The 20,824-nt window shown below is 37.0% G+C and overlaps 1 protein-coding gene across 1 annotated transcript in view; it reads right to left on the bottom strand.

Moving 5' to 3' along the window:
* Positions 1 to 164: 164 nt before the first annotated feature.
* The window catches only part of PARVA (parvin alpha), a 69,477-nt gene continuing 48,817 nt past the window's right edge, over positions 165 to 20,824 (bottom strand). Inside the window, exons 7-14 of the mRNA XM_064512982.1 lie at positions 20,023 to 20,138; positions 14,439 to 14,497; positions 13,344 to 13,363; positions 11,748 to 11,809; positions 11,003 to 11,071; positions 9,245 to 9,346; positions 8,364 to 8,436; positions 165 to 5,252 (exon numbers count right to left, since the gene is read on the bottom strand). Coding sequence (XP_064369052.1) covers positions 5,176 to 5,252; positions 8,364 to 8,436; positions 9,245 to 9,346; positions 11,003 to 11,071; positions 11,748 to 11,809; positions 13,344 to 13,363; positions 14,439 to 14,497; positions 20,023 to 20,138 — 578 coding nt within the window. The 3' untranslated portion in view covers positions 165 to 5,175. The remainder of the gene's footprint in view (positions 5,253 to 8,363; positions 8,437 to 9,244; positions 9,347 to 11,002; positions 11,072 to 11,747; positions 11,810 to 13,343; positions 13,364 to 14,438; positions 14,498 to 20,022; positions 20,139 to 20,824) is intronic.

A 20,824-nucleotide genomic window follows, 5' to 3' on the forward strand; every position in this document is an offset into this window, starting at 1 on the left:
CAGCCTCCACAGAAAATACCAATAAACACTGAGTACACCCACAAGGAGGTAACTGAGAGTGGGTTAGATGCATGGAGAGGTCTGGAAGTTCCAAGAACATAAAACCATACAGACTTCCTAATTTTTGCCAAACGTCATAATTTGCCCCAACAGAACATACAGTGTTGATTTTCAGGTGCAAATTTTATTGTGGATCATAACAAAGGTTTCAGGAAAAAGCACAGGAAAAAAATCAGTGATGGAGTGTCTCTTATTTACATAGTACATAGAATATATTTTGTGAAAGCTACTAATTCTGCAGCTGAAGGCAAGGCATCTTAATTTTGACTAACCAGTATTTTCAGAGAGACACTTTAAGGAAATTTTGCAAATCTTTATTGTGTGTTGGTTTTTAATGAGTTTGATATTGAGATTTAGAATCAAATATTTAAATGACACTAACAGTGTTGCAGTGTGTAATATTAAACAGAAAAAAATCTCTTATTATTTTAAACAGAAATAGGCACACAGAATATATCATCAAAATACAAAAGATTAGCCCTACTAAATGTCTAATGACTCAAAATCTCTTTGGAAAATCTGTGGATGCTGAGGTATGTATAATTGTAGTGCCACTATCTGCTTGTAACAGACTATTTTTCATGTGACACTTAAAATTAGTTTAAATTAATATATATTTTAAGCTGTGGTTTGTTTTTTTTTTTTTGTTTTTGTTTTTTTTTTTAAGTACAAAGGATTTCTTCTGCCTTTAACTGTATATTAGCTGTAAAGAGAAAACCCACACTAATTCTCAAAGTAAAATGATAGAAGTCTGTTAGGTAACAGTGAAGAAAATCTTGCAAGAGGTCTCCAAGGCACTGTTCTTTTTTTGAGTGCTTGTCAAGCACACTGACAATGCACGAAGACTGTTTTGATAGAACAAGAATAACAAAAAGCAGACCTAAAGCTAATACATAGTATATTAAATATAATATATATCTTTCTCTCTAATGAAATAAAACCTATCAGTTTTAGAAGCCATTCTGGTTTACAACATTGTGTCTTGGCATAAGGTGTTTGCTAAATTAGTCTGAAATATGAATTTAAAAACATGCTTCACAAAAATGAGTATGAACAAAGGCCAACCAAGTAGCATTTATCTCAGTCAATGTAGTTTGCCTGAATGTAAACCATACCCAAATACTGTAATCCTCTGTAAAACAGAAAGGACCAAATGCTCTGTTGATGTCATGCCATTGATTTACATGGAGATATGCCAACAAGCAACTTAGTCCAGAGTCAACAGTAGATTAGGACCTTATCCAGCATTTGCTGGTCCACTCAAGTGTCTGAACTTTGTGGCTGCAAGGGCTGCTGTTTCCCCTATAACAGGGAGATATATACAGACTACGAAATGGCTAAAACTAGGTATTCTGCGGTCATCCTTTTCAATGACAGACTTGGTGAGTCCATAACTCCCTCTGAACTACAGAGCAAACCAATCATGGGCTTGATACGTGTGTCTCAGGTAAAATTATGCAAGGATTCCTTTGACACTTTTTCCTGGGGCCTGTTCTTTATGGTGACTAAATGTCAGTGAGCTGGGAAAGAAATTTGAAAGGAGCTGACCTTAAGATGCAAAGATTTTAGATAACTATTTTGACAAACTCTTTTTGATACACTACAAAAATCTGTAGCTCCTCTCTGAAAAAAACAATTGCATGTGGTTGACAGAATCTCCTGGGATCCATCAACAGGCAGAGGATACCTATCTCCAAACAGAGCTTGTCACCACACAGCTGTTATAGCAAATGGATGGATTAGAAGTCATGGAAGCAGAGAGAACCCTGTTCATTTGGCAGTTTCATAATGTCCCAATGTCTTTTTGACCTTCATGCCAGGCTAATACTCTGCCAGTCTTCTGTGGGCTCAACAACCTGTGGGCCTCCATGCGACAGAACACCACATAGAAGCACAATGGTTTGGCGGGTCAGACCCAGAGATCATCATGAGATCTTAAGGCAGCGGACTGGACTCATGCCATCTGGCTTTAAGAACCAAGCCAAAGCATGAAGACAGCAGCCTCAAGATCAGGTCCTGCCTCTGCAGCCAGAGGAGAAACAGGCCTCTCCAGGCAACTGTTCAGATCTTATGTGGACTAAATCCATTGATCTTGATATCATTTATAGTAGTTATAAATAGGACCAAGACTGACCTGAAACTTAAACAACTTCTCCATCCTAATATAAACAGTGAGGCAAATTCTGCATTCAGCTGTACATTCATATACACTGCTGTGTATCAAGAATAAAAGCATCCTTGGTGTCAGCAGAATTTGGCCCAGCTAGGATAACATTTCACTTCCCTGAAGGAAGCTGCTGGCCTACACTGAGTGTTGAAGAGCAAACTGTCTATAGTATTATTCTATTTTTCTATAATATTCTATACCAAATCAATAAATATTAGATATAATCTGTATATTAGTTTTTGTATTTATCTGATAGCTAGTTAAATCTATACTGTCAAAAATATAAGCAGTGACCCACTCCTACATGGCAGCATATACTACTCTTTGTGTGCATGTGTTAAAGCTATCACACGGATTTATATTCAGATATGATGCTCTTGTTTTTATAGCAGATTTTAATTTACCTGAATTCCTACCATAGGACAGATATTTGTGTAAAGGTTTGCATTTTGTTGAAATGTTGTATGGTTCTGCAAAATTGCGCTTCAGCACAAGAATTTCACTGTTCTGTCTCAGCTTTATGTTTTTTAAAGACGGAAAATGGAGTCTGACAGACTTCAGGATCTCCAGTAATGTCATACCCATAGTACAGGAATACGTATTTTCAGGTCCAAGCAAAAACCCAGCCTCACTGTTCCTAACCTTTTTCCTTTACATAAATAACTCTCTTTAAAGAAAGTACATTCCTGAAAATAAGAACAATCAAAATGTTTTGGCACTGCTGATGAAATGAGAAAAAGTATTTCAGCTGAGTATGATCTGCAGAAAAACCATCATACATTTGTCAATGAACTATTACAATTACTGCAGTCTAAGTTTGCAAATGAACAACTTACATGCCAAACGTTAAAACAATCTGATATTGCTGCTGGGATATGCACAAGACGTTCTGTCTCACGGTTTGCTTAAAAATGCTTGGTAAATTCCTATTGCTTAGCTTCTCCAAAAGATCAATAATACAATAGACTAATGAAGATATATGCTCATTTTCACTGAGGTCAAAATGTCCAGTCATTTACCTTTGTAAAAGGCAAATAATTGTTCTTTTCTGCACCTCCAACTTTAGAAATTTAGTTAAAAAAATGTAGAGGGATCCAAACATTTTAATGAAGATATTTAGAATGCATCTAACAATACAGATATTGATTTCTGGGTTCAGTGAACAACCAGATTTATTGTCCTTTGAATTAAATATTGACCTTTCTTTTGCAAAAGCTGATATTTACTTCTCAGGAGAATAATTTCTATAGCCCCTCCCATCAGAAGTCAATATCAACTTATTATTTAACATCAGTTAGTGTTCATCAAAGACTCAATGTAATTACTTGCCTTCACTCTATACTAATGTCGTACTAGAAAATTATACAGTAAAAATATACAACTAAAAAAAAAAAACCCTGAAAATTTGAAAAATATATGAACAAGGTCAAGAGCTGACAGATTGCTTTCTCTTTCACCTATACCAGTTCAACCATAATCGGATGATTATTCAAAAGTCTCCTTCCTGCACTAAAGAGCCCAAAGATTTCTAAATAGTCCAGTAATTTCTGCCTAAGGATTTTTCCCTTACTGTGTAACTCAAGAATCCAAGAATCTGTGGTTGGAGTAGAGCACTTCTGTTAGAAAGGTATCTAATACTAGCATCAAGACCGCTAGCAAATGATTAACTTACTCCTCAACTTATGCCAGTGTAGTTTCTGATGATTTACGCTCGTGCCAGGCAGTTTCTATCAGCTTCTTTATGGAAACAGGACTGGTGCTTGATATTAGTCTGATAGAAGAATCAGTTCCCATTTCTCTTGTGTGTCTTTGTTAAAACTAAAACCAAAAAGATCACAGCTTATACTTGGTCAAGATAAGAACAAAAGTACTCCTTTTAGCCACATAAAATGATCAAAGAAGTTTACATTTTAACAGAGTCTTTGCAGATGGGAGTAGTTTTAACCTAAAAGTAGTGTTTTCATATCTGAAAGGCTACAGGAATGTTTCTGGAAAATAAATCTTATTTTTTGTGTTGGATATTATGCAGCAATATACATGCATCATAAAATCAACCAAAGAGACAGATTCTAAATCCCATTTAGTAATAAATCTAACCTCATAACCTGGTAATCCTGTGTTTCAACTACTAATAAGGAAAAGAGGCCACTCTTCTACTTTCTAATACTATGCCAATAATACAAACATTATAAGGAAACTGCATTATAGAGGTTTTCTTTCCTGAAATGCATACTTTGCAGAAAAGATCTGTTCACTGAACAAAATCAAGTGAATAATTTGCAAAGTGTGCTTATGCTGAATGCTCAATAATATATATTTAAAGCAGAGCATCACATTATATTAAGTCTGAAGGAATGAGTAGCCACTTCAGTTTGCACCCATAAAATTCAAGCCTAACAGCACTGGAAATACAAATTAATCAGGTTACGTGCTTGAGAAAGCCCCTTCTTATTAGCTGTGATGTGAACAACAGTATTTAACTCTTTCTCCCTGTGCATATTTCTCACAAATAGAATGCAACCATCTTACTATGGATAGAAAATATTCCTCCCCAGATTAGAAAAAAAATTATGTAAAAAATATTAAAACAGATACTCAAAACAGAAGCTTCCTATGATTGTTCTCAAAGCTTGATCTGAATTTTTGGTTGTTTTTTCACCTCCTACAGAACAGTGTGAAGAGTGAGAGACTATTGGAGACATGGATTCTTCCAGAAGATACTCGGATAAATTCCTCTAAACTTTTTTCTTCATAATTTAGATCAGTTCTACACAGCCTTAGTTTTAATTCTACTAAGAAAATACTAGCGCAAGAATAATCAGTTAAAAATTCTTCAGATAAATGGTTTAGTTCCTTTTAGGATAAGGATGCACAGGAATACCGATGAAAAACATGCTAGTGATGATGTTTTCTTTGTTAACTCTCCTTTGCTGTCCCAAATCAGTTCTTCACTCCACATTCCTGTATTTGGTAAACAAATTGTACAGTACTCTCAGTGTGGACTTCAAGTCACAATTTACAATATCTAGAAAAAACACAGGGAAAAACCTATTAGTAACTCCATACGCCCGATACATTTGCAGATAAAGCGTCCATTCTTCTCTCCCTTTCCTTGCTCAGATGCATATTCATAAGCATTACAATCACAAAGATAGTAAGAAGGAGTATAAATATAGAGGACAGTTTTTAAACTGACGACTCAACCATAAGTTTTTCAACCACTTTTATTTAAGGATACAAATGACTGTTGGTACTGAGGTAGAAATGTAACCAAAGTTTAAATGCCTACAGGAAACAAATTGTACCTAGGATTACATATATTTACAAAATGGAATCTTCAGTTGATTGTGGCTGAAAAGTCATGATTTTGAAAAATCAGCAGGCAGCAACCAGTGAAATTATTCTCATATGTAAGGATTGCAGGGTGTGGCCCATTCTGGGCTACAACTTCCTTTTTTAGGCCTAATTTCAGCAAGATACTTAGAGGCAAGGTTAGGTTTTTTAAAGGATCTAAAGAAGTGCAAGTGCCCCTTTTTCTTCTTTTCAGAAAATACTTCTGAAAATGCTTTAAGTTAGCTGATGTACATGGCTGAATCAGTCCTTAGACACTCAATATCTAAAGTAAAGGGTTTATGTGAAACAAAAAACTAATGAATACCTGCCGTTTCCAAGAGAAGTTGTTGAGAAAGTCAATATTATTTCACAAGAAATCTCTACAACAAACTGACATGAACTATTGCAGGAGAGTATGTGAGTGCTTCAAGGAATATTCACACCATCTCAAACAGGGGCTTTGAATTGCCCATCAGAAAGTCTCCATCTCTCTTTCGACTTTACAGGAACTTAATCTCTTATTTTGGTCCTTGGAATTGACCACGAAGGTGTGAAGCAGATGGTGTGCAAGTACTCCTATTATCTTCAGAACCTGCAAGTAAACCTAGTAAATTGTATAATTACCAAATAATTTTGCCATTATGTTTATCTACACTGATGTCTTCTCCCAGATTATGCTGGGGTTATACTTTGAAGAACCACTCTAATCAGAACTACGCATGGCATCCCAAGGTATGCGAACTGTGAAGGGCTAAAGATATTAGTTATATAGGAAGTTGACACCCATGGGCAATGTAAGCCATTATGAAAATGTTTCAATTCCATAGGAGGAAACAATGAAACCTAGATTTTTAAGAATGGGACTACGCATAGTCATGAAATGAGCAGGTGGATTTTGTGGCTCTTCATACATCAGATCAAAACTGCTTGATGATTAAAATGAAAACAAAATGCAAAAGCTACAGGAAGGGCATATTGCCCCACAACATCTTGCTATACCCTACAATACTGTTTGTATAGATCTAAGTAAGTTTCCTCTTTCTTGCTAGTAGCAAGTCACACAACTCCCTCATTTCCCAATAGATAAATTTGACAGTCTTTGCAAGGTTACCGTAAGATTCCACTAAGAAAACAGAATTCCACAGCAAGGGCTAAACTAAAAAGCAGCATACTCCCAAAGAAAGAAGAGAGACTTCCATTGCTATATTGTGTTCAACCAACATGTGTAACATTTTACTGGTTGCAATTCTGAAAAAGACAAACTTAAGTTTGGCTTTGAGGTACATGTTTCAAGAAGTTATTTGAAAAAGCTCAAATTGCAAATGAATTCATTATTGACTCAGTAGATTAATGTTCTGGCCATTTTTAAAGCAAAAGGTCACAGAAAGCTTTTTAAAACCTTTTCAATTATATTGCAAATAATCCAAATAAACTGTTGACCTCATAAAAATCATTAGTTTTCATACTCATTTATTTAACCACATTCTTTTTTGCACTAAATATGTTTTTCATATTCTGAAGCACTTTTCAGTGTTTTTTTCCTCAAGAACCTCAGAGAAACAGCATAGGAATTTAAAGAGTATTTAGCATACACATTTAGAGTAAGATCCTTTTCAATACTCTTTTGCTCACTGGAAATTTTAAGTACGGGCATTATGCCCAATGTAACAACACATAAAACAGATGTGTTTTTCCATTCACATTGGGCAGGAAGTTTCATATTAAGCATTTCAATAATTGCACAAGAAATGTCTTATATATGCTGAAATATCTTTATGGCTTGATTTATACTGGAAAAATTAGCTGTCCCCTAGAGCAATAAATACCTGAAAAATTAAATGCCATAAGAATTTTAAACCTCCATGGGGAGTAAGGGATCACAGATACTCTCTGTTTTACTTGGATCCCTAGATTTCACTATTTCCCCCTTTTCTCTTTGACTATTCCAAACATAAAAGTTAGTGATACAGTCACCATTGATGTAGTTAAAACAGGGCTGTGGATAACAGCTCAAGCCATCAAAAGAAGTGAAAAAGTAGGCTGTGTAGATCCAAATTAGACATAGGCAGTGTAAGCTCAATCCTGAGACATGTGGTCACACTAGGTCTGGGTTTCTTATTTTTGTTTTGTTTCGTTTTTAAAGTGTGTCTGTCGCTGTTATGATTTGGAGGTTGGGAGGGATGGAAAAGGACCAGAACAGTGCAGAACTTGATTCAGTGATGTGTGCCTGAATCTCCAGAGAGCCCTTAGGATTAGGAGTAAAACTCTGAGCATTAGCTTATATTGACAACATACTTCCTCCAAGTCCTCAGGGACTGAAAATCAAGTCAATATTATGGTAGGAAAGGCCGGTGTGCATGGTAGAAGGTGAATCTGCAATGGGTCTTGAAAACTCATATATATTGATTATTATGGTGGGCAATCAGGGGAAGCCCAGCTACTAATCCTGTTGGGAAGAGTGGAGCTGAAGCTGCAAGTCCAGTTCCTGTATGGGGAGAAGTGATAACTTCTCATGAGAGGAACCGCAAGAGTGCCCCATGCATAACATGGTGAGTCAGGGTCCTATATCCAGTGTTTAGTCAAACAAATCCTGCCCTGGCCATTCAAGACAGGAAGCCTTACAACATTTGAAGCAGCACATCAGCCTTCTAAAACACAGAGTATCTGAGCACTTCAAAATGTATCTTGCCTTTCTCTGTTGGATTGCCCTTTAACCTTCATTTTAGTCTACCATAACCCTATGAGACAAGATCTAGATACACCCCAAAGTTTTAAGGAGATAGGAAAAAAGTGGAATAGATACCTTCTGGTCTTGGCTTTGGTTTTTCCAACCCACCATCCTGCATTAGCTCAAATGCAAAGGATACATTAAGGACCTAGTAATGTAATAAAGGTAATCATTATTATCAACTATACACAATACAGTATGAATGGTCACAACAAGCTGTGTTTAAAGCTACAGACCCAGATACTTGGAAGGAGAGAGTAAACAAGGCTTGAAATATAAATGGAATATTGGGTCCATGGAACCCAGACAATCCATTGTGGATTGTCATCTTTTGTTTGGGTGGTGAAAGTGGTTTCAGAAACACAAAATAAATTGAAAAATAACACACAAAATAATATTTCTCATAGATAAATTACTTAAAAATAAGAATAATATGCCTCCTCCAAGTTTATTGGAACACGATGGCTTATATGGTGCTCTTGTTTTGAACAGGCAGCTGAATGGTGTGGACAGCAACAGAGGTCAAGGTAATGGCTGATCTTAAAATGATAAAGAGTATGTACATGGCTTCACGCTTCCATATAACATGAAGCCTTTCAAAAGTCGTATTCTTGGATTTTGGGCTCAAAAAATCTTTTTTTTTTTCTGTCATCAATTCATGTGTATAATTCCTTATGCACTTACTGAACAGTAAGTCTGGCTCGATGACAGCATCACACAATGGCTGCCAAAATCAGTTAATATTTTCTAGACACCCCAAAATTAATATAATTTCCCCTTTATTCTGAATAAGCATTAACACTGAGATCTTAAAAATGCTTGGAAATGATTACCAGTACAGTCCTCTTTTGATTTTAGCAATTTACACCAAAACTACATGGAAAAGTTTGTGTTGTCCCTGTACTGCTGGACATGTTTGTTTATTTGTTTTCAACAGAAAAATGAAATCCAATTACCTTTTGTTCAAAACTATCAGGAGTCAAGAAAAAGCTGTGCAGAGGAACAAAATAGCCTTCAAGGAGACCCATTAGCAGGACTAAGTACACACCATCTGCAAACTGTAAAAGAGACATTTCTCAGTACACTGTCCAAATGAACATCTCGTTGCTTTGCTTAATGAACAAAATATATATTGTCTAATGCAGAACAGTCAACAAACTACCAATATAAATGTTTTAAACTGCAACAAAAAGATCTCGGCTAACTCTGCACATCTTTCATTTAGTTAGTATGTTGTGTTGTGCCCTCACCAAAACTGACCTCATGCTAAAATACACACGCAGAATAAAGTTCGTGGAAAGACAGGTGGTCAGTGGGTTTGATCTACACCCTTGCTTTCATTTATACTCTGTTTGCTTAGCTGTGGGGAATCCAAAGATCCACCTTTCCAGGCATCAAATAGCATGCATTCCCTGAGGTGAGAAGAGCAGAATGAAGGTGCAAGTCTTGCAACCACACTGAAATTCAGTATGTTGAAGGAAATAAGGGAACAAAGAAACATGTTCTCCCATGTTCTGCAAGCCCGTGTGAATCTGTTTTTCAGTACATGCAATCACAAATGGAAGATAACTAATTGCTATGATGCATGCTCAGTTCAATCTAAAAAACAGCAACATCCATGGATATTTTGTAAACAGCATCTCACTCTTATTCCTGTGGCATCAGGTCTATCATAGCATTGAGAAATCCTCACAATCCAACTCTGTTTTATCCATTTCGTTTGGTTATTTGAAACAACTCATCATCCCCCTGAAGTAGCTCATTTTCTCTCTACCAGTGGAAATACAATCAAACTCTCATCTTAATGAATGCTGTTTTGGATGAATGATTAAGGAGTTTCCTAGCCACATTTGAAAATGTTTTTTCCAAAAGTAAGCAATGCGATAAGTGGGCAGAGTGAACACCTTTCTGAAAGCCCCTGCGCATTCTTTCCACCTAAGTCTTAATTTTACCTTTGAAAAAATCTCTTTGTATTGGACGGATAGCTATAGGACATAAAAACATAAATAAAGACAAAATAAAGCCTGTCTTGAAGACACTGGGGTTTTTTTGATAGTGCAGATACCATTTCCTGTCTGATCTTGTAATTTTCTTATGATAACTGCTGCATTTGTTCACATGGGGATGTATTAATACGGCAGGGCATAAGTTATTTCTTTTAGCTTCTTTCCAGCCAATTTAGCAACTGAGAACAAGAAAGAAGACCATGTACCAAATTATTTTTGTGGTGCAGTCAAGCCTGCAGCCCAGCTGTACATGTACCTCTACACTTGAGTAGCTTTAGTCTCATGAACATATCTCACTGCATAGTCATTGTAATCCCATGAGATTATTATTTGCTTCTGTAAAGGTAGGCAGGAAACAACTGTTTAACTTGAAGTTGGACCAAACCAAGTGCACCAGAGTTCTTTCCTGACCAAAACTGGCACAAGTTCTTCTTACAGCACTTAGCAGCATAAAGAAGTAGCATCTGTTAATTATGGTAACGGAAGTACAAAACTGTTTTAGAGAAATGCAGCTGTCCTTATGATTTCTCTGCTTAATAGGTGAGGTTTTCTTCTTACGAACTTATTTAGAATTGAAGGGTTTCCAGTTGAAATAACAACTTAGAACCCGATCGGTAGTAATTCAATGAAATTTCTGGATAAAGGTGGGTGCATAGCATGTAACAGTGCAATTATCCTTCCCCTTTAACAAAGGCTATAAAATCCTACCTGGGTCTCCAGTTCAGTGACCTCCAAATTCAATTTATTGAGATGCTTGTTCACAAATGTGATGAGAGTCTGAAACAGGAGAACAAGTTAGTCAAGGCCTACTTAGTAGGGTAGCAGTTCCATGGAGTATGAACTCTAGTCAGAAGAGAATCTGCACAAGCAAAGAGGCTGCAATACAATTTTTTAAAACTGAAATGTGATATTAAAAAAATCAATTTTTTCAAAAATGAAGAGCAGAAATATAATAAATATGATGCAAACAAATAAAAAACATATTGTTTAAAAAATTCTTCTTTAAAACAGCTGGTTAGCAGACTGTAGAGAACTAGGTAACTGGACTCCACTCAAATCTGACAGCAGCCAAAATACTCAAGGTCAGACCCCTGGCAGTTGTAAGCTGGATACCTCTTTGGAATCAGTAAACTAAATCTACCAGTTGAGTTCTATTCAGCATACATTATATGAGAACTTCTTTATGATGGAAACTTTGACAACTACATCTTGTTCTGTGTTCCAAAGTTAAGATCATGCTGCTAAACATAATAAAAAGTAACATTATGATCATGGATAAGGTATTTTCATTTTCAGCCTAAAGCGTAATTGTATTTAATGTATGCAAACTATGTCACATTATATATTCTACATACACTACATATATATACACACATAAATATGCACACACAAAGCATGCACATGTGCATGGCCATGCACACATTACATATTTTAGAAATAAAAACCTTCTAACCTTTTTCACAACATTGAGCTTGTCCGGAGCATGGTCAAACAAAGTGTCAAATGCATCTCGTTCTGAAAAACATTTAGAGATGTTAATATACTGAGCAGCAGTTGTCTGACTGTATAATAAACACTTATTAAAGAGCACAATTGTTGAAGACAGAGTCAGCAAAAGGTTTCAATATACTCTTTGTATTCCAAATACTATATATTTTGCACATTTCTCTCTTGCTATAAGCTGTCATTAACTTATTCTCTATTATCTGTAGAAAGCATCATTTTCCAGCAGGATCTGGAATACCTAATAACTCTGTTTCTCAAAAATTAACAAAGACAAGTATCTTCATACATAAAACCTTAAACAGCCAGATAAAGGGAGTTAAGTAACCAAATAATTTTCTGCAGAAGACAATGAGTTTACATCTAGAGTCACTACATCTAGAGAGGAAATTTTTCCCTGTGGGCCACAGTATGCATGTAATGATGAGCTGACTGCATTTGTGGTTAGCTATACTGTATTATTAACCACCTCAAGCAAGCTTTTGATTTTGCAACTGCAATATGACCTTTGGGTAGATGGTTTGGGGCCATTTTGATATGCACTTTAGGACATATCAGCAGGACAGCTGGCCGGGTGACCTAGGGTGGGACCACTACAGTAGTGCTATGTCCATCTCCTAAGGAGAGGAGGAAGGAGGAAAAAAAAAAAGCAGAGAGAGAGCAAGCGAGCAAGTCTGAATCTTTTCTGAGCAATTTCCATTTGGACAGTGTCCTGAGTGATACAGAGTAACTCCACAAAAAGCTACCTTCACATTTGCCAACACAAAATGCTAGAGTAGATCCAAAGGCATTTGTAGAAGACAGATATTACACAAAGCAATACTCTGCTCACAGATAGCAAGGGAAAAGGTGTCATGCATGCAGTCTTTTAAATCAGCTGTAAGACAACTATTGCAACGAAATATTAACAAATGTTAAATTTTTGGTGGGATTCTGCCTAAGCTCCTCAGACAAGTGTTTTCTGTTGGCCAGGCATTTAGCCATGCTCAGTACTAGCCAATAAGTAGTACTAGGCATGGGAACTTGCACTGAATTTAGACCTGCTGAATAACGACTCAAACTCATTATGGTGTAAGCAGGTATGTATGCAAGAATGGCAACAAGTTCACCAGCTGGTTTATCATAAGACATCATTTTGTATTATGTTGGGAACTTGTGACCATTAACACTATTACGATAATGTTCTGGAGGTTAAACCACAAAGCAAGCGTCTGCAAATCAGCATGCACTGAAAAGCACTGAAATGTGTTTTAGTGATGGCAAGATTGGTTTTGATGCTTTTCTCCTTTTGTTAACCACCACAAGAGTCTGCAGTACATACAGATATATATTTATATATATTTATATGTGCGTGTATTTTATATATTTTTATTTATATATATAAAAATACATATATAAATATAAACACACACACTATATTTACATACATGCCAGGGCAAACAGAAATCACCTGCTTCCTTGCAATTTGATCAAAGTGTCTACCCATACCAGAACTAATGTATACTTTGGCTGCCTGAAGAAAAAGATAACAATCAAATGAACTTACCATGCCTTCCTGATAATGCCCTACAAGAAGGAAAAAAAAAAAAAGAAAGAAAGCAAAACATAGTTATATATAATTCACTTACATACATTGTGCTGCTAAAGAAAACACCATATGTGGCCAGATCTTTGGCTTGGTGAAAACTGGACTAGATCCATGGAATTAAGAAAATATTCATCAAGTCACTCTAAGTGAGAAACTGAACTGGTCTCAAGTCAGTCAGCATAGTATCTCTTGGCTTCACTGAAGTCTCATGGTGAGACCAGATCTCAGATTTCCTACTGCTGAACCAAATCAACACACCTTGCCTGTGTGAAGAAGGCTTTTTCATGTTTATTTTACGAAAACTTTTTCCTTTCCCTTAAAGAAGCAGTTACCACATCAACTGCAACACAATTACAGCCAAAACAATGCTTGGACTAGGTTCTGAAAATTGCAGTGTTTTGCTCCGCTTGATACCTCATATAAATATTACATACAAATAAATCCGTAAAGATTAATAAGAAGTCAATCATCTGGACTCTCTCCATTCTATTCAAAACTAGGATATTCCACTATTGCTTTCTGTTGGCTTTGAATAACTTTTCCTTTATAAATTGTCCAGTGAGATGGTATGTACAGGGCTTACTACCGCCACTTTATATCTCCAAAGTACAAATGGCTAACAAAACATTAATTTTATTATATTCCTTTCTGAAATAATCTAGTTGTTCTTTATCAAATAAATATCAACATAAAAGAATAAGACACGTCCTTCTAGTTTGTTTGAAGGACTTTTGGACACAATAGGTTTATGTTTATGTTATTTGAACTGTTGCAAAATAAATTTCTTTACATATAGAGATTTTGTATGTCTTTACTGTCTTCTCGTTTATCCTGGTCTCCTGCTTTTAGTTCCCCAGCTCTGCATTTCCCCACCCTTTTTTATTCTTAGAAGCATGTTTGCAGCTCTTGCAAAGGCTAAAATATAATCACTGGCTGATGCATCATCTTCCCTGGAACCCCGATACCAAAATCTAAATATCAGCAAATGGTTGAATTTCTGAGACACATCTGCGTTCAATTACTGAACTGCTGGCAAGAGTGGTGTTGACATACTCAGTGTTACCAGTTATTTCCTCTTGGATTTGTCGAGACTGGAGGATTCCTTCTCGTTTCTGGAAAAAATAAAAAGTGACATTTTTCTCAGTAAAGTTTAATGCTTTGAGTATTGTAAAATTTATTTGTGATCTACACATGTAATCTGATAAGAAACCTGCAAAATAAGAACTTATTTTTTCAAACTTACTGTAATATATTATTTCACCTTGCAAATATTTCAGAAAACTCTATTGAACAATAACAAGAAACTTGAAACTCCACCTGTACAAGGAAGTATTTCTGTCCATTGTTCTTAACTGACTTTTCTTTCAAAGACCCCAATTCAGCAAGACATTTGAAACACCTAAGCACATATGTAAGTATTTTAGTAGAGGTATGTCTTGGTGAGTTGAACTAAGCCTTACATTTCAATGAACAGCAAGGCAGATGGTGCCAAGGCTTCATCTTTGGTAAATTCTCCCTCCCCCCACCCCAGCTAGCTGTTCTTTCTGCGCTGTTCACGCACTTTCTTTTTTGCCTCAGCAATTTCCTTTTTTGACTTCTCTCCACATAAAGGGCTAAATTGGTAGTGACGGAAAACCAAAATGGAAGGTAATCCATTCACAGCCTGATCCAGACCCCAGCCATGTTGGCAGTAATATATCCACTGACACCAATGCCCTTTTGATACAAGAAGCCTCTTGTATGGGAAGGCTGGTGGCCTGTGCCTAGAAGCAGTACACAAAACGGCAGGAGCCAACTCAAATGGTTATCATTTGAGTCAGCCGGAAAATGAAGGAGCTGAAGCATTTGACATAGCTTCCAGTGTGCTGATCACAGTCATCTGCTGGTGGTGTACATACTGCACATATGTTTTGCCTCTCTGTGTATTCCCTCTGTTAATTCTGTTCACTGGAATTAGTGAAATTTTGCAATACAGAGAGAAAAGTCAGGCAAATACTGACGACTGCATGTAAAGTCTAGACATTAGGCAATTACTCAAGATTCTTCACTCCTTGTCATACAAGAAAATGAGAAAAATAAATTCATGCTGGTGCTAGACTTGCCTTCTACGTGGAAAAGAGAAAAAGAACATAACCTTTTGGAAAAGTCCTTCATGCAAACAACTTTTTCTATAAAAAGGGAGGTAAGAGACCAGATGGCTCCTTCCCCAGCAATGAGGCACGTGAACTGGGGCTGCCGTATTTTCCTGCCTTGGAGAAGATAACATGTCCCCCCGGCAGAGGCAGTCCCGGGGTTAGAGATGCATGATGGGCTGACAATTTGGCCTGGCTAAATCTATTACCTCTATACTACGCGAATAAAATATATGAGGATCAAACTTACTTTCTATAGGAAAGCCATATAGCACCTTCTGGGTCACTCCAGACTGGCACTGGAGTTATCCAAACTGTCCTTTCAGCTTAATGATAACCTGGGGGTTTGCCTCTACATTTGTTAAAAGCCTATTACTAAATACCTTACATATTGTTAAATACGCAGTCAGGGAGGAGCTTTAAACACTATAAGGACAGAGTGGAATCCAGAGTTGCATACTAAAAGAGGGAGCGGCTGTTTCAGCGGAATGGCTGCTGACACCTTTTCCCTCACACATCTTTAAAGTTTAATGGAAAACTGCGTTTAGGGCTACCTTCTTCTCCACCTTGTGCAGACAGCAATGAGCATTTGCTCTCAGAGTTACAATCCAGTTCATGCTAAGTCAAGCTCGAATTACACTCCGTTTTTTTTTTCTCCCTTTGCTCCAGGGTGAAAGGAAACCTTATTGTCTCCTGATGCTGTCTGACGTGCTGATGATGCACTGTGGAGAAAAAGCCCTGTCCCTTTACTTTTCTAGAGGCAATTAGCACCATAGCAGTGGCAACTGTTCTCAGTGCAACAGTCTGCTGATAAGGGAGAAGAAAAAGGCTTCTAATGCTCCACCTTCCCTCTGCAAACAAGCAACATGGCCTAACACATTCTCTAGTATTGTTGAAGAACAAATATTTTACTTCTTGATAATCTGGTATTAATACCAATGGGAATTCTGCATGCCAATCCTCTTGTCATTGACAGGAAAAGACAAGACATCAGACCCTAGCTTTATGCTTGCCATCTGATCATCATCATTAATGGAATTTCCACATTGCCCAAATAGCACATTCATCCATTGGACACTTATTTGACCAGCAAGTATCGAGAGTGACCTTCCTATCCTTTCGATTTGTAACAAGAACGGTGAAAAAGTCCCAACAACCACCAGAGAATGGATGTCAGAAACACTAGTCTAAGCACTTTCTCCATGCACGCTACCTCCTATACATCCTTTGCACTTTAAAAACTCCCTATCTCAAAACTGACCCCGACGCTGATGTCACTTGTTTTAATGTCACTTGAAGCTTGTTTTAAATTGGACAGAGAATGACACAATATTCTCCCAAATCCAAAGAAGTGCTACTGAGGAGTGAAAGACTGTCCAGAGATGTTCCTTAAAGATAACAAGCGGCCATAAGTGAAATAACAAAAGATAAAAATAAGTACCAAGTATCTTAAGGTTACTGAGAAATGAGACATAAAACAAAAGATGATTTCCTCTTAAAAAGAAAGCCTGGACACTCATTCCAGTGTCCATAGAAGACTGTATTTGGACAGGCTCGCCACTATTCCCTCCCTAGCTGAAACAGTCCATTAAAGGTAATGCAAGGTCTTCCTAATCACTTCTCATTTTCATTTGGTGACTGCCTCTATAACAAAATGATACTCCTGAAAGCTAGGTAATACATATGGAAATGGAAAGCGCACTGGCAGTTTTCTACAACAGGGGGCCAGCTGCCGAAGTCTCCACACAAAGTCCCACTCATATTAAAAAAAATCCCTCCACTGATTGAATGGGTGGGTATGTACTGTTGTGATCCATTTAGTCTGGTGGACCATGTGTTGTAATTGCCCACCAAGATGAAAAGCAGAAGCATTCTGGAACTCGAAAGAACGTTTGTCACAGACTCAAAAAAAATCTCCTGGGAGCCTGGAGGCAATGCCATTCGAAACTATTTCAGACCTTCCCAGAACTTTCAGAGATGCAGTGTGCCCAGTGCTCTCAGATAAAGCTTGGGAAGGCACACCTTTTTTCTGCTCCCATTAATTTCTTAGCTTTCCTTTACAGTAGTCAGTGCACCCAAGAAACACTGTTCCAGTGCTCAAAATATGCTAAAGCCATCCTGGCTGCTCTGCAAATGCACAAGAATTATTATGCGCTCTCACCCACAGCTCTAGCACACAAGCAAATTGCCATTTAACCATTTGTGTATGTTACAAAAAATAAAAAAAACAAGAGGCAAAATGATGATGATCCGGCTCTCCACAGAAGCTCTCATTGGTTTCAGTAGAAATGATCAAATAGAGCCCAGGCTTTGTTCAAAATTATTTATTCTGTCAAGATGGAAGGAAAGCAAAGTAATATAACAAAATAACCACAAAAGGTCCAAGTATCACAATTTTTCCCAAATCAACTTATAACCCAGACTTCATATGACTCTCATGTTTAACTGCTTTTGTACAAAACAGACAAAGGAAACATAAACTTTCATAAGAACCACATTGGTTACCTGTTGGATATGAAATATGTTTCAGAAATATCTTTGTTCCTGCTTCAATAAACTATACGCAGCCAACATGGCAACCCTCACATTTTATGTGTTTCTAAACCTAACAAAATTATGAAATGCATTAAGGTAGTCTTCCTGTACTTTGCTCTTTGATTTCTCTCCTCTACTATTCCTTCTATCTTTATCAAATCATATACAGGAGAATTTAAAACCAGATACCACCTAGTCTATTGAGCTTCCCTAGGCATGATCTTATTTTACAGACTGTATCGGGCAGGGTTTGGAACATCAGGCATGCAAGCTTAAACAGTAAACGAGGCTTTTGGTTCTACTGATTGTTGATTAAAACTTTCATTGAGTTCAAAGAGTACATGATGAATAATACAGAACCAGTCCCACAGGATATGAAAGACATTAAAAAAAAACCCTCCTATAAAATAAAAATAAAAAATTTCTCAAACACAATTACAGTAAGAATACTGGCCCCCACCCTCAGTTAATGGGAATCAGCATAGCCTTGGAGTTCCACTGATTGGCTTTCATCAAGGATCTGGGTCTGCAGGGTGAAATCTTCTGCAACATTACTTAGATTTTTTTCTGGTACAACTGCTTTCTCTGCAATACACTGGCGCCTGAGCTACAGCTGTGTAGCTAAGAGGCAAAACAGTGAGCCAAATTCTCCCACTACTTATTGGTTTTAAATTGGTTTATCTTTACTGACTTCAGTGGATTTGCTGTTGAACTACATTAGCCTATTAAACAAGAAGAGAATTAGGTCCATTGACTTCAATGGGAATTCTGTCTGGACACAGGGAGAGACTGAAGAACGTAAGATGTATTTTTCTTTTTTAATGTACGCATTCTTCTTTTTGTTTAGCTTCTTTTCCCAAAGATGCCCTGACTGCTGTATTCTTGACTTCTTAGGCTGATTTTGGTAGAACTTGGAGAAAAACGAGTGTGATTAATATATTCATAATATCCAAAAGAAACTGCTTGGAAATTATTTTCATCTTAAGCCTTAGACAAATTAAGTGCAGATTTGCTGGGGTTCTCTTTCATCCTGCGTGGACAAACCCACCAAGTGGAATTTGAGAGTCAACGAATTGCTTCAGCAATACATCAAGGAGACAGAGACTCTCCTTCAAATTTCTCCCACAGCAAATTACCTAATTCCAAAACTTGTCTGATGTGGACGCTGGAAAGCAGTGGTTAGTTTCTGAGATCTATCCCACAAATTTTCAATCATGTACAACCTGAGTAATAGTTCTTAGCACCAGATACTTCAGGGCTACTGCAGTTAAAAAAAATAGACAAGAAAATAAAGAGAGCGGCAGTGTAAAAAATAAAGGCAGAGTTAGTTACAGTGTGAAAAATGAAGGCAGTTAGTTGAAAAGAAAGAAAACCAAATTAAATGGGAAGAGGACAAACAAGATAAAGGAAACAAATCCAACTGAAAGAAAAACGACAAAGAGAATAACATGAAGAGTTTGGATGGATGAGACTCTAATACGGAGACTGACTGGCAAAAAAAAGTAGTTGATGGGTTTTTTGCATGCTTATGAGAAAGCCAACACTGCAATCAGACTAAATTAGCATGCATAAGGCTGAGAAAGAACATTTAGTCACCTAACATGAATCTGAATGTAATAAATGGTGAAAATTCATCACTCAGTGCCAAGGATAATTTGAATCTCCACACAAGTGAGAAGACTGTCAAAAATAAGAAAATAATAATTCTAGAGATCATACTGGCTGATAAATAAATACATTCCAACAATAACAATGCTTCATATATTTTTAATGTCAGAGACTGGCCACTTCTCTATCAAAATAACATATTCTGAGCCACAGCTCGAACCAGCAATGCACTTCCGCCTTTTTCTAGTTGAAGAATTGTCAGCAGACAAGACATATATGTGTGTTTATTGTCAGCCAAAAGATACACACACATGCATAAGCAAACATAAACTCTTCCAGGAGCTGTTTAACACCTCTCTTACCTGAACAACAACAACTTGAATGGACACATGATCTGGGAGTCTGATTGGAGCTCGAAAATACTGTGATAATGCAACCAGAAGATGAAGTATTGCTACGAGACTTTTAGCATGAACAGCTGAAACAGATATTAAAAGCACAAGTTACAAACTGCAAAATAACTATGGCAAATATTTTTGCTTTTCAGGATGCAGGGGGTTATAGGACTCTCATCCTCTTGCTGCCTGGAGCCAGAGGGCATTTTTAAGGCATATCTCCTTTATCTGTCTCCTCCTGCTCAGCAGGTCATGTGAATGCAGCTCATTGAGCAATATGTGTCAGTACCACAGTGTTAGCTTTTGCAATATGTCTGGATGCCTTAGGTTTGTGTAGATGGAAATCTAAACCTAATCCAAAAGCCAGGTTTCATGTACGGCAGCTTAAAGTGCTGTCTATGCAGTCTCTTTGCTGTTCCTTTATTCCCTTTATTTCAGTAAGGATTTACGGACTATCAGAAAGATATTTTCGTATTCATAACATGCACTTATTCATTTTTAAGTGTCACAATGTCTGCAGGATGATAAACGAGCCTATTTTGGCAGAAGCCTTAAGCAATAACTTACTAAACTCAATGACTCAAACATTCCTTATGAAGTTGTTATAGTTCTTGTTATTGAAGCTTTTTCACAGCAGGTTTCATATGGGTAGTTAACACTAACATGACTTACAAGATATCAGAAGCCATTCTGTGGGAAATCTTTAATCAAGTATCAAACTACTGGCATAAAAGTGATTCTTATTTCTGATTTTTAGTACTTCCTTTCT

This window comes from Dromaius novaehollandiae, chromosome 5 (genome assembly GCF_036370855.1).
Source record: "Dromaius novaehollandiae isolate bDroNov1 chromosome 5, bDroNov1.hap1, whole genome shotgun sequence".
Classification (NCBI taxonomy): Eukaryota; Metazoa; Chordata; class Aves; order Casuariiformes; family Dromaiidae; genus Dromaius; species Dromaius novaehollandiae.